This window comes from Mytilus californianus, unplaced genomic scaffold (assembly GCF_021869535.1).
Source record: "Mytilus californianus isolate M0D057914Y unplaced genomic scaffold, xbMytCali1.0.p SCAF_2, whole genome shotgun sequence".
In the NCBI taxonomy this organism is placed as follows: domain Eukaryota; kingdom Metazoa; phylum Mollusca; class Bivalvia; order Mytilida; family Mytilidae; genus Mytilus; species Mytilus californianus.
In genome coordinates, this window is record NW_026262668.1 from 111,274,228 (window position 1) to 111,289,828 (window position 15,601).

A 15,601-nucleotide genomic window follows, 5' to 3' on the forward strand; every position below is an offset into this window, starting at 1 on the left:
ATGCTTTGACTGCACTGTGAGCTAAAGTTAACAGGTACATAAATGGGTGATATCATGAATTTTTATAAAATTTTGCATGCAACTAGAGTATGAGGAACTGCACATAGACACAAAAAAAAGGATATATATATATATATATATGATTTTTATACCGTCTGAGATATTGCGATTTAAATATCCGGAAAATAATAGTACAAATGTATAGAATACATGTAAATATTTTAAAAATGTTCATCAATTTTGACTTTGATTTAATATTTCTCAAAAAAAATTTCCTACAATTTTTCTTTAAAATGAAATGTTACTGCTACTGAAATTTTTGTTTTATTGATATAAAATTTAGGGGGTCACCGAATTGGTTTTTTGAGTATGAAGGTGAATTTTCTGTACAGCTTGGAAAAAGCTCAGAAAAGGCAAAATTTCAACGATTTTAGATATTACAGAGACACTAAAATGATTTATGTAGCGAAAAAAAAAACGAATTCTGTGACCCCCTATTAATATTAATAAATCAAAATGTTAGTGGCAATAAACATTTTAAAGAAAATGGCGTAGAACCGATTTTTGAATTAAAAGTCAACTTCTTGAATATATTTGCGATATTTACATGCATCCTATACATTTGTTTTTCTTTCTACAGAATATTCAATACTATATATCTAAAAAAGTATAAAAGTTACATATATATTTACATATTCATATGCAGTTCCACATACTCTTGTTGCTTGCCAAATTTCATAATAATCTGAGATCGCCCATTTACGTACCTGTTACCTTAATATAATTTTATATTTGAAACAATATTTATATATATACATATATAGCTTGAGTGATCTAGCTTTTCTTTCAGTTGCATATAAATGTTCTGTTTCAGTATTAATTTCCATGCTATACAGTTGCCTTAAGATGCTTTGAGATTTAAGGCATAATCACAACTATCATTGATACACACTCTTGTTATATATAAGTGAACACATCTTCATGATAGCGTTTTCAACGCTGTGCAGATTTAGTCAGGGAAAGCATACATATAATATACAAATTGATTAACATCTTTTTATATTATTTCTAAAGTCAGGTGGGAGATATCCCACACAACAAGCCCAAGGGGTAAGTCATCTGTGTTCACAATACACAACCTCAAGTCTACTACGCATGAATGTTAATTTCAGGTGGTGTTCTTTTATATCACAAAAGCCATTGTAAATAAATAGATCTGACTGTTATGGTTTATGATTGATTAGATATATCAGTCCAGAATTTGTCGATTGGAATTATTTTTATTTATTTCTTATGTTTTTTTTTTCAAAACATCTATATACACTAATGGCATGTTACGTTGCATGAGTAGTCACAGCAGCACTTTTGACAGGTCTTTAAGAATTCTGTATTATTTGTTATCATTTGTCACTTCTTTCCTTCATTGGTTGATAAAGTTGTTTTATAGTAGTGATGCATTGTTTTTATACTTCATGTATCATGATCGTTTTATATCCAATGCTGAGAAGGAAATTTATTTTCTGTAACATGTTTCAGTATAGTTATACACATTGAATTTCTATCTTATCATTTCATCTTAAGGTATCACATTGTCAGACATTTTATAATACCATTACCAAGGTCAAGGCAAGATGTAAAATTGTTTATCCTTTCACACAGCATGTCATATAAATGGTATATATCATTGATCAATATTTCAGAGTTTCTTTTCATTGTTGTACATAGTATAATGTAAAATACTTGACTTCTTATAGGTAAAGGTTAGGTTACATCAACGTCTCCAAGAGTTAGAGCCTTTACCAGAAATGTTGAAATCATCGGAACTTAGGCTATATGAAAGTCAAGAACGGATGAATATTTACGAGAAAAAAAATGGAGAGAATACAAAACTTATATCAGAGTTGACCGCTAAGGTTTGTGACATAAAACAATGTTGATTATTTAATGATTTCTCTTATTTTGACCCAAAAAATGTGTTAGTATAGCAAAAAGTCATTTTAATATCAGTATTTACATTCTGAAACTTCAAATAAACAGTTGACTCTCTCATAATGATTTTTATCTCGCCTTTCCAATAATGTTGCAGAATGCAAGACATAAGGATGCTTATCTTACAGCAACAGCATTTGCATTTTTGTATAAAATACATATTTAAAGGTATAAGAGCTTGATTATCCAAATCTTGTATATAGATGCCTTATTGTTTGTAAATTCCATCTGTCCTTTCCTTGTTTCCTGGTTCAAAATATACTATAATGTTGAAGACAAAAGTCCTAATTTTTATTTGAAGCAGTTAAAAGAGGAAAAATTGAACAACATTTATATTGTAATTGAATGTGGGGACAGCAAATTAAGTTTATGTACAGCTTATATCTTAATTGAATTGAAAATAGTAAAGGTTTTCTTTTTGTCGAGCCTTCGACTTTAGTCGAAAAAGCGAGACATAGCGATCCTACATTCCGTCGGCGTCGGCGGCGTCCACAAATATTCACTCTGTGGTTAAAGTTTTTGAAATTTTAATAACTTTCTTAAACTACCTTGGATTTCTACCAAACTTGGACAGAAGCTTGTTTATGATCATAAGATAGTATCCAGAAGTAAATTTTGTAAAAATAAATTCCATTTTTTCCGTATTTTACTTATAAATGGACTTAGTTTTTCTGCCGGGAAATATTACATTCACTCTGTGGTTAAAGTTTTTAAAATTTTAATAACTTTCTTAAACTATCCTGGGTTTCTACCAAACTTGGACAGAAGCTTGTTTATGATCATAAGATAGTATCCAGAAGGGAATTTTGTAAAATAATAAATCCATTTTTTCCATATTTTACTTTTAAATGGACTTAGATTTTCTGCCAGGAAACAACACATTCACTCTGTGGTTAAAGTTTTTAAAATTTTAATAACTTTCTTATACTATTTTGGATTTGTACCAAACTTGGACAGAAGCTTGTTTATGATCAAAAGCTAGTATCTAGAAGGAAATTTTGTAAAATAATAAATCCATTTTTTCCGTATTTTACTTTTAAATGGACTTAGATTTCCTGTCAGGAAACAACACATTCACTCTGTGGTTAAAGTTTTTTAAATTTTAATAACTTTCTTATACTATTTTGGATTTGCACCAAACTTTAACAGAAGCTTGTTTATGATCAAATGCTAGTATCTAGAAGGAAATTTTGTTTTCTTCAAGTTAACATTACATTCAGTCTGCAGATAAAGTTTTTAAACATTTATTAGATTCATAAACTATCCTGGATTTTTTCCAAACTTGGACAGAAAGTTCTTACAATCAAAAGATAGTATCAAGAGGAATATTTGTATTGATTTACTTCCTCATTTTTGTTGAGCCTGCGATTAACAGAAAAAGTAGGCGAGACACTGGGTTCCGCGGAACCCTTACGAATTTTTATTACTACCAAGTCAATCCCTATACATTACCTTAGTACATTTATGTGGCAGTTATGCACCTTTTTCATGGGATAGCTCATATATATAAAGATTTATATGTGAATTTGTGACAAAAATTTTCAGGTTGAACATGTAACAGAACAAATGGACCAGATGAGAAACAAATGGCATGACTCTCAAGATGAGAACAAACTACTGGGAACCAAAGTGGACGCTTTAGAAAGGTATGCAAAATATACAATATATATATATTGATTTATTAATTTGTTCTGAGCATAAAATACAGGCATGCATTACAATCCGTTTTTATGTTTGAAAGAATATTCAAAAGTATTTATGCAGTGACCTTTAGAGGATACCATTCAAGGATCTTGAAATAATCGCAGATTCTAGACAAGAGCTAAAATCATTTAACAAAACAGACAAATGAAAAAACAGGGGAAATCATGAAAAGGTTGTTAATTTTATTCATCATTATGACCAAAAGATGCATGAGAATGTAAATTAAATGTTGGTGGAGTAATCAAATGGATTTTAGGGTCCTGTTACTTTTTAAAAATATTCCTGTCATGTGATCTTGTTATTTGTGTCTAACTGTCATTTTATTGTAGTGTGATCACTATAAACATCTAATCAGCAATTATCTGTCAATATGTGTTTCATGAGAAAAGTTCATCACACTTGTCAGAACTGGTTAATGTGTTAGAATTAGAGAAAAAATTACTGCTACTTAAGAGAATGACTTTAACACCTAAAAAAACAAATAAAAGCCTGTAGTTCAGTGGTTGTCGTTGGGTCATGTCTGTCATATTTGTTTTTCGTAAATTGTTTTGTTATGAATAAGGCTGTTAGTTTTCTCAATTGAATTGTTTCATATTTTTCATGACAGGGCCTTTTATAGCTGACCATACAGTTTCCCATTGTTGAAGGCCGTTTGGTTGCCTATAATTGCTTACATCACTTCATTTGAACTTTGGTGGATATTTGTCTCATTGGCAATCATACCACATCTTATTTTTATATGAAAAATTCTTTTGGGATGATAGAATGCATCATTGAACTATGAACAATGACAACTTGTGAAATTTGCTTAATTAAAAAAGAAATGTTATTTGTTGCATATCAATAGCTTAAATGTAAAAGAAACTATGGTAATAAAACTATCAATTTTTTATTAGAAAACTGCGAGATTCAGAAGACCACAATAGAGATTTGTCCACAAATATTGCCAAAAGGGATGAAGCTCTACATCAGACAAATGTATGTATTACAGTTTGGTTGAACTAATTACTACTGTAACTAAAGGAAAAACTGTAATAAAGGCCATACCTTAGTTTACATAACAAGCACAGAAAACAGATCTTATATATATGTTAGTGTGAATAATTTAACATGAAAATGATAATGTCACAAACATGCCTCTTTGTTAGATCCCTTGCCCTCAGAGTTTAGCTAGAAGACTGAAAGTTCATATGTAAAATCTTAATTGCTGTGACCTATATATTATGCAAAAAGCATTCCAGATCAAATAAATTAGAGTGTCTAGTAGAACTGGCAAGGGGAAAAGATTGAAGTTTTCAAGATTTCTTTTTCTTTATTAAGTTGAAATGGTATTTTATTAATGAACTCATTCATCAGCTGAAAGTCCCAGTGGCCATGACACTTGAAATTAATAGAAACTAATATTTTTGTCTCGCCTTGACGGAGTCAAAAAGCAAGACATAGGTATGCTGTTTCCGACGGCGGCGATGGCGTCAACAATGTATTAGTCTGTGATTAGGTCTAGTTCATGGTGATCCACTAGTGGTAGGTCAATGATATTTGGTATGCAGTTGTATTAGCATTGGCACATCTCATTACCATGGAGATTATTTGGCCCCGCCCCCTCAGTCAAGGTCTATTGACTTTGAAACTTTTCATAGTTTACATGTATTAGTTTGTGATTAGGTCAATTTATGGGGAACCACTAGTGGTAGGTCAATGATATTTGGTATGCAGTTGTATTAGCATTAGCACATCTCATTACCATGGAGATTATTTGGCCCCGCCCCCTCAGTCAAGGTCTATTGACTTTGAAACTTTTGCTAAGTTAACATGTATTAGTTTGTGATTAGGTCAATAAATGGGGAACCACTAGTGGTAGGTCAGTGATATTTGGTATGCAGTTGTATAAGCATTGGCATATCTCATTTCCTTGGAGATTATTTGGCTCCGCCCCCTTAGTCATGGTCTATAGACTTTGAAAATTTTGCTAAGTTAACATGTATTAGTTTGTGATTAGATCAGTTCAAGGGGAACCATTAGTGGTAGGCCAATGTTAATTGATGTTCAGTTGTATAAGCATTAGCATATCTCATTTCCATGGAGAATATTTGGCCCCGCTCCCTCAGTCATGGTCTATTGACTTTGAAACTTTTCATAGTTTACATGTATTAGTTTGTGATTAGGTCAATTTATGGGGAACCACTAGTGGTAGGTCAATGATATTTGGTATGCAGTTGTATTAGCATTAGCACATCTCATTACCATGGAGATTATTTTGCTCCGCCCCCTTAGTCATGGTCTATAGACTTTGAAAATTTTGATAAGTTAACATGTATTAGTTTGTGATTAGGTCAGTTCAAGGGGAACCATTAGTGGTAGGCCAATATTAATTGGTGTTCAGTTGTATAAGCATTAGCTCATCTCATTTCCATGGAAAATATTTGGCCCCGCCCCCTCAGTCATGGTCTATTGACTTTGAAACTTTTGCTTAGTTTACATGTGTTAGTTTGTGATATGTCAGTTTAAGATGAACCACTAATGTTAAGTCAATGATAATTGGTTATCAAATGTATTGGCATTTGCAAATATCTTTTCCATGGAGATTATATAGCCCCACCCCTGATCATGATTCATTGACTTTGAAACTTTTACATAGTTTACAAGTTAATGTTTGTGTTTAGGTTTGTTTAAAGGGAACAACTTATAAGTCAGTGGTATTTGGTATGCAGTTGTATTAGCATTGGCACATCTCATTCCATGGAGATTGTTTAGCCATGTACCTTCAGTCAGGGTTCATCGACTTTGAATATTTGCATAACTTACATGATAAATTATTGCTATTTTAATTTCAACATTTGCATTATCAAAATTACAAAAAGGCGAGACATATCTCTGTGATAACAGTTTATTATGTTTTTATATGTTATATTTTAGTTACGGTTGGAAGAGAAAGTGAGAGAGAATGCAGGTCTCACCAGACAACTTGAAAATGCCTTGACAGATCTCAGAAGACAATCTGAAAATGTTAGAGACAAACAAGGACAAAAGGTAATGTATTTTAGGTTATTAAATGGAAGTTTGATATTTGTTATAGATAGATATATCTTGGATTGCATTGTTTAATTTATGTAGGTCAGGTACTTGAAATGGGAAAACTAGTATTCAATGGGATAGCCATACAGTAATTTTGACTACCACAGCCTAAGGAGTAAAAATAAAAATATTACTTTAAAGTGTATTTATAATGTGTTCTACATATTGAAAACTTTTCCCACTCTGTGTCATAATATACAGTTTTTAAGGATAGTTATAGATTATAACGTGTCCTATTCTTTATTGGCCCTGGTATCATTCTGAAACTCCCATATCAGCTCAAGGCGCTAGCCGAGGGCTCATATAGGTCGAGGGATGATACCAGGGCTCATATGGAAAGGACATGTTATAATATATTTATTACATATTATACAAATGCTTAAAAAAAGTGGAATTTTTTTTATTATTCCGTCTGGCAAGATCATATATTTTTTTCCTCCACTGACATTTCAATCGACGTTGACAAAACGAACATTTCTTCATCCATCATTGTTGTTAGAAATGCTTATGACGTCATTAATAACAGAGCACAATAACAAGGCAGAAATATGACTAGGACAAATCTGTGGTTATTGCATAGATGCAAAACCCAATGTTTTTGTAACAAATATATGATAAGAAACAGTATTCTATGACACTATTGCTCATTCATGGTTAATTGGTCTTCCCTTCACATGTATCAACCTGCTCAGCTCCTTGTAAGTATAGAGTTTTCTACGCATTGATATCGTAAAATATCAGCCTCCAGCCACAATGTAAAGCTTTTTGGAAAGTAAGCTGAGCCAACATTTTGGCAGAGAAAAGCATAATGATATAACAAAATGATAATGTATAATCTATATTGTTCTTTTTATAAAACCAACTGCCCTTGTTTGAGAACACCCTATTTTCAAAGAGGATAAATTGTTTTCTCATTGAAAATTTATTTTTAAAAAACATAGTTAATTAGGATTTTTTCAATTGTTGGAAGTTGAAAAGGAACCTTGTAACTTAACAAATAACATTTAATATGTGGTTATCAAAAGTTCAACTATGAACAAAGATACACCACAAAACAAGAGAAAAGCTTCTTTTAAAGATTGTACAAATAAATTGTATCATTTTCTGACAATGTACATATTATTGTGTTGCCAGGATTTATAGTCAACCAAGAGATCATTGTATGTCACCTTGTATAGTTTTTGGCAGTCAGTGAATTTTTGCTTCGTAATTATATTTCAGGAAAGAACATATCAAGCCAGAATCACTGATTTGGAATCTCAGTTAAGTCAAGCCAGAGCTGAGATTGCTAAAGTTAGGCGAGAGAAAGAGGAGGTAGGGAGATTAATCTTGTTCTTTTAATACTTTCATGACCATGTGTCAAGTCAATATAATGGTCAAAGACCAAATTGACCATATATGTTATGTTGTTCACAGTTTATAAGGATGTTAATGTGTTAATGTAATATAATGAATAACTTATGATCAATTTGATGTAATTATTACCCATACAAAGTAAAATAGTTTTATAGTGCACCCTAATGAAAACATATGGTGGAGAGTTGTCTCATTGTCAATTATACCACATCTTCTTACTTTTATATAGGGATAAAATGCTAATATCCTGAAGACAGAAGTAGATAGAGTAGCATCTGGTGGGCAGAAATGTTGACTTTCAATAACTGCCCACTTTAAAAATAAGGAGAAGTGGAATGATTGCCATTAAGACAACTATCCACAGCTATGGCCTTCTATAATTGAAAAAAAAACATACCGTCAGCTATAAAAGGCTGTGACGAAATTAACGGCCCAATTTATAATAATACAATTTATGATAAACAATGACATGAACCATATTTACTGAATTACAGGCTACTGACTTGGGACAGGCACGTAAAGAATGTGGCGGGGTTTAACATGTTTGTGAGCCCTCAACCTTCCTTTTACCTGAGACAGTGGTGTAACAGCACAATTTGAGAACAACAAAAAAATCAGCTTAACTCATTAGCTATCAGTATGAAGCACAAAAAAAAAAAAAAAACACTAACATAAAAAAGTAGACAAAGCACTGATAAAAGAGTACTCACAGTTAGGGAAAGCTAGTTCAAAGCCAATTACAACTAATAAATAGATTATTTTATCCCAGACTAAAGTATCAATCAGTGCAAATCCAATGAATTTAGTGTAAAGACATATTAAACAGTCTGAGAAAAGTATGACCTTGTGCAATGCCAACATATAAGTGTCAGTATCAAAAGAATGTTGGATCATGAATACTCATAACTGTACATATATAGCAACATGTATTAAGTTATGTTTAAATTTTTCAAAAACAAAGTCAATGTAAGTAAGTTTATTCGAAGGATCAATGTCAGCTGACTCCTTCCATGATTATTGACCTTTAATGAAGATTTTTACCAGTTTTTTTGTGTATTGGCTATAATTGTGAAAAGAACTTTAAACAGCAAAATAGTTCTGCAAGACAAGATCTACAATTAAATCAACATGGCTTAAATTCTCAGCAGACCCCTTATAGGAGTTTACTGCCCTTCAGTGATTTTTCGCAGGCAGTCCCTTTCTGTTTGGGGATACTTTCAATCAAAAGTTTTGCACTTACTTTTGTAATTAAAAGTACATGAAGGATTTTGAATTTGTGGTTTGAAGTTTTGAAGTGAAGGAAACTAATTAATAATTATTTGATTCTTTTCAGAGTGAAAGAAAATTTAATTCCCGATTATATGATATCAAAGACAGGTTAGAACAGTCCCACAGCACAAACAGAAGCATGCAAAACTATGTACAGTTTCTGAAAAATTCCTATGCTAATGTATTTGGAGACAGTGTTACCTCATATCCACCTACACCAATAAGCTGAGACATGAACTGAAATCATAGCTTAAATTATAGTATTATATCATTAAAAAGTTAGTCTCAAGAATAGAAAGATTAATACAAGATGGGTTATTGAAAGAATCTTTAAGAAAGTAGACTAAAGAGATTTTAAACAATTTGTTAGCTGAATATTTGTTGCCAGAAATAATCACAGAGAATCTTAATTTAAATATGAAAGGTTGGTGTCCATTTGGGTGTTATGTATACTGTTGTCATCAGTTTGACATTTCTACATTCAATTTTAAAGATGAATTTTGTATACTGTAGTTGTCCCATAATTTAATAACAATGCTTTAAGTCCATTGCAGCTTTGTTCATTTTTTTAAACAATAATAATTTAATCAAATACTTTTACTTGAGTTTCTCTTTGTTTAGAGGCATTCGCAAATATGATTTTATAAGAATTACAAAGTTCTTTTTGCATGTCTCTACACTGCAAACATCACTTTTGATACTGTAGTTCAAATTTGATGAGAAATTTTCTCCTGTATAGATTTGTGATTCTTTTTATGACTAATCTCACTACAAAAAAACAATTGTGATTTGGTGCCTTTCAAAATAACTTACAATCAAATTTAGTCTTTAAGATTTATTTTTGAAAAGAGATATTGCATTTTTTATTATTTGTAATGAAGCAAATTGAATTCCAATGTGCAAGGCGAAGGATAAAACTCAGTGTTGTTTTGTACATTACTTTGTTCTAATAATGTGAAGAAAAACACTTTCAATTTTGGATTAACGAACCATACTTCACCAATCTGATGTAAAAAAAAAAAAAATGGTGTTAAAATTCAATTTTTTTTGTCAGAACATTTTTAATAGGTTTTTCAATTTCGATTATTTTTAAAACCAAACACTGAAGATTTTAAACAATTGTATGACAACAGAGGCAAGGCAGCTTCATTGCATATTTTACATACTGCCAGTTGTAAACACAGGACTGCAGGTCATTCTACATTGTTTTGTCTGTGATATTTTTTATTGTGTTTATTTATATACTTTTATATGTATATTTGTCATTTACTTTTATTTTTAATTGCAATTATGATATCTGTGTACTAAATAGATACAAACAGAAATGATTTTGTCAATGATAATCATGCACGATAAACAAAAAATATATAAACTGTGCCAGAAATTATAGTCAGAAATAATGTCCAAAATTAAGAATGTTAGATTTAACTGGTATGTGTTATGGTATTCAGCAATGATTATTTACGTCTCTAAACTTTACAAAGCGAGACATATTTTGTCTGAACTGTGTTGATATGTCATTTACATTACCAGCCACAACATCAAATCTTCTAGAGGTAATTCATATCTGTTTTTGCTGTATCCCTGATACAGTATGTAAATTTCCCAATATGTAAAATCTGACCAAACCATTACTGCATTTATGTTTGTTATATCCGTATACTAAATATAGAGAGGAATAAAGAAGTGACTATTTTTTGTCTCTGATTTCTTTTTTTAATGCCATTAATTACTGCACACCATGTATTGTAAAGATATATACCACAAAAGTTTAATTTTAAAAAACATAGTTTTGTTTTTCTTCTGCAAAATTATTTAACTCTTTAGGCTCCAAATATTTGTACATTGACACTAATTCAATTACTTTAGGATAGGCATTGTGCATCCTGATACCAGGTATCAATTTACAAGTTTTGGATTCTACAGTTTTCACAGTACTTTCAAAGTACTTTTATTCGTGGGTATCAATTTTCATGCTTTGAGCAAAAGTTTCATGTTTCTGGGTTTTAAATTCATGGATTTTTTTTTTTTCGGAAAAAAATCAGGTGAAGAATATGAAGCCATCAGAAACAAAGAGTCTTGAAAATAATCATATGTTTTTTATTATGATTTGTGGGACATTGCAAAAATAAAGGTGTTCATTTTCACTTACTTGTTCGTCTTCCATTGCTGACAATATTCATCAAAAATGAAATAATTGTTTTCAGAAATAAGCTGATTCATCTATGCTTACAAATTGTCTGGATTACAGGAAATTGCAAAGTAAACATGTGTAATCAGAGGTGATGACACGAATTAACCTGAGATCGAATGATCAACAGATTAATGATCATCAAAGGTATTAATTGGGTCATAAACATGTCCCTTAAAAGAAAGGGTTACATAAAAAATGCTACAAATGTACATTGAATTGCAGAATTCATTCCTGTGAAATAAAAAAGCAAGCCCAATATGAAATTGTTTTTTTTTTGTATGAGAATTATGAGGAGATAAAATGAACACTTCATCACCGTAAGTCTGACTTTCATTGATTAAAATTAATTTTTCATGAGAATTAAAAAGTTAAAGACTCGTACAGTTTAGGTTTTTTGTCTCCCCTTGATGGAGTCAAAAAGAGAGACATAGGTATGCTGTTTCCGGCGTCTGCGGTCTCGTCAACAATGTATTAGTTTGTGATTAGGTCTACTTCATAGTGAACCACAAGTGGTAGGTCAATCATATTTGGTATGCAGTTGTATTAGCACTGGCACATCTAATTTCCATGGAGATTATTTGGCACTGCCCCCTCAGTCATGGTCTATTGACTTTGAAACTTTTGCTTAGTTAACATGTATTAGTTTGTGATTAGGTCAGTTTATGGGGAACTACTAGTGGTAGGTCAATGATGTTTGGTATACAGTTGTATAAGCATTGGCATATCTCATTTCCATGGAGATTATTTGGCTCCACCCCTTAGTCATGGTCTATTGACTTTGAAAATTTTGCTTAGTTAACATGTATTAGTTTGTGATTAGGTCAGTTCAAGGGGAACCATTAGTGGTGGGCCAATGTTAATTGGTATTCAGTTGTATAAGCATTAGCACATCTCATTTCCATGAAGAATATTTGGCCAATCCCCTCAGTCATGGTCTATCAACTTTAAAACTTTTGCTTAGTTTACATGTATTAGTTTGTGATTAGATCAATTTAAGATAAACTGCTAATGCTAGGTCAATGATATTTGGTATGCAAATTTATTGGCATTTGCAAGTATCATTTCCATGGAGATTATATAGCCGCACCCCCTCTTCATGGTTCATTGACTTTGAAATTTTTACATAGTTTACAAGTTAATGTTTGTGTTTAGGTTTGTTTAAAGATAACGACTTATAAGTCAATGGTATTTGTTATGCAGTTTTATTAGCATTGGCACATCTCATTTACATTGAGATTGTTCAGCCATGTACCTCAGTCATTGTTCATTGACTTTGAATATTTGCAAAACTTATGTTAAAGTATTGCTTATTTAACTTCAACATTTGCATAATCAAAATAACAAAAAAGCGAGACATATCTCTGTGATAACAGTTTATTTAAAGATTAAATGGGTAAAATCCTGTGAGAAGCTGTAAATATGTAGTTCATAGTGTGTTTGCTGATATTCAATGTAGCCTCTAGATTATATTCCCGTATCCATGTAGTCAAACCTATATGGGCATCTTTCCATGTCTTGATTTAGACAACAGTTGTTATATTTTTTTTGGACACTTAAATTCGTGGATAAAGCCATCCACGAAAACCATGAAAATTGATACCCCACAAATAAAAGTACTTTCACAGTAATTCCATTCTTATTTGCAAGTAACCAGAACTTCTTTGGTTGACAGAATGAAAACAATTATGAAACTATACAGTTTAAAGATCTGTATCTTTCAAATGTATGTTCATGCACAGTACTGCTTTGCCTTGCAAGATAAAGAATTCAAAAGAATATTCTCATTTGAAGATATTCTGCCAATTGAGACCAAAATGTGTCACTTATCTTCAGGATATGTCTAAAAGTAGAAGATTTGCACTCAAAATTTTTATCCTCTAATGGTGTTAATTATATTTAATAAACAAAATAATATTTGCTAAACTATGATGCAAACCAGTCAGACATGAGAAACGACTTCAAAGAGATCAATCCATGTCTGGTACAAAATGTATTACCTGTCAGGTGTGCAGGTAATCTCAGCTGTTCAGCTGCTAATTAACCTTGGTTACAATAAGGTGTATTTAAGTAGGGTTCTTTTTAGAGTAAATACTCCCTGTGTTACTTTTTTGAACCAAAAAGTGTGCTAGCTTGTGTGGAAGAATACGTCCAGTCAAAAAGATCACATAAACTTTTTAAAATTTTCTGTATAATGCTAAAATGACAATCCTATAATAGTTGACTGTTTCAGCTGAACACAAGCTGGAAACCAAATGAAATTTGTGGTCATGGCCAGTGTTTGAAAATTTATGCTTGCTTTCTTGTTTGCTTTACCGGTATTAAGGTTTTGATGGTTTTCAAATATATATTGTTGGTTAAAGTCATATCTTCCCTGATTCCTGAAGTCAAATGCACATGTGCAAAACAGAATAAAAAGTTTCAAGGGTCTCAACTCTCCAGATTCTGCAACATAAAAAAAATGAAAAAAAAAAAATGTTTTTCCTCAAATCAGCACTTATGTGGGTCATGTGTTCACTCCTGCCCACATTCTATTCAGGCTACAGAAAGCTACACTTATCAGCATACCTTGGACCTGAAGGTCATGAAATAGGACAAAAAAATAGGCAAACTATTCCTCAAAAATGATTTTTATGAGACTGTCCACTTTTCTTCTGAAATAATGTTCTCAGTTTTTCTATTGCACCTTGGTACATAATGACATTTTATTTTCACTGCTCATGTTTGTTTTCCAGTTGTATTATTATGATATTTTTTTTCCAAAATGCAAGACATTTGTTTGCTTATCCCAGTGGCACCTATAACAATTCTTAATCAATTAGAGTTGATATTTCCAAATGAAAAGATACACAATCCATCTTTTGTATTAACATAGGTTAAGTTGTGGAGTGGATTGTTAAGCATTTGTCAGTTGTCATAGACATCATTTACATAGTTCAATGACTTGTGAAAGTCGGAACAAGAACTAAATTTCATTGATTGCACTAGCATCTTATTAAGTATGAGGAAAAAGTCAACTATATTGGGTCTACTGCAGAACCATTGTCAAGTGTACATGTCAGACAGACAGAGGAACGTTGACCTTTGGTTTCTTTCTCTCTTTTTGCATTGGTCAATACCAAAGTTCAGTTTTTGTTCTAAGGCAAGTTTTCAGATTTGTTCTACTTTCTGTTTTAAAGAATTTTCAGGATCCACTGGATTTGTCAGATTGATAAGGGCCTTTAAAAATTTGTAGGCTGATATTTCATTGGCTGATGAAATACTTACTAGAACAGAAAGTAACACAGATTGTTGTCAGATCCCTGTAAGCAAAGCTTGAACAGGATCTGCATTTTAATCGGATTAGAAAAAAAGATGTAAGTCCACTATATCATTGTAAGGTGTATATATCCTTCTGAAAAGATTTCCTGTGACCCTGATTTTATTTCTTTGCTTAAGATTAGCATTCCATTCTCATATGAAGGTCAATTTCTCAGTTACCATGAGTAATAAGTCAACTGTTTGTTCTATAGAATCATTGTCAGGTGTCCATTTGAAAGGAGGATTTTTGCTGTTGTTAGGTAACTGTATCATTTCCATTTTCCCAGCATCATTAATGAATATATCAGGATTTGAATTATTTTAAATGTAATAAAATGATCTTTCGGTCTCAATTTGATGGGGGATTACTCACAGTTTAAGGGAACAGTCATTACGTGGTGGAAGGGGAGAGGGTCATTAAAGGGAACAGTCATTATGTGGTGGAAGGGGAGAGGGTCATTTAAGGGAACAGTCATCACTTTGCTTGTAAAAATGAATTTTCATTGTTTCAATAGTTTTCAAAAGAGTTTGAGGATCACCATAATAATTTTAACTGGTCTTTACTATCACCATCGAGTCAACACTACATTAGCGAATAAAAGGAAATGAATGTCATTGAAAGAGAAACCTAACAACACAAGGTAACTATAGAAGACATTTGGACAAATAATTAGAGTCAGGATTAAAACAATTTTGGGAAAAGTCAGAAAGATTATT

General features: G+C 31.6%; 1 protein-coding gene across 6 annotated transcripts in view; it reads left to right on the plus strand.

The window, feature by feature from the left end:
* Positions 1-11,088, plus strand: part of LOC127728575 (outer dense fiber protein 2-like) — a 41,202-nt gene extending 30,114 nt beyond the window's left edge. For all 6 annotated transcript variants that reach the window (XM_052236053.1, XM_052236057.1, XM_052236058.1 and 3 more), the window contains 6 exons: positions 1,755-1,913; positions 3,535-3,635; positions 4,590-4,671; positions 6,610-6,723; positions 7,990-8,082; positions 9,458-11,088. In XM_052236053.1, coding sequence (XP_052092013.1) covers positions 1,755-1,913; positions 3,535-3,635; positions 4,590-4,671; positions 6,610-6,723; positions 7,990-8,082; positions 9,458-9,622 — 714 coding nt within the window. In that variant the 3' untranslated portion in view covers positions 9,623-11,088. The remainder of the gene's footprint in view (positions 1-1,754; positions 1,914-3,534; positions 3,636-4,589; positions 4,672-6,609; positions 6,724-7,989; positions 8,083-9,457) is intronic.
* Positions 11,089-15,601: the final 4,513 nt, after the last annotated feature.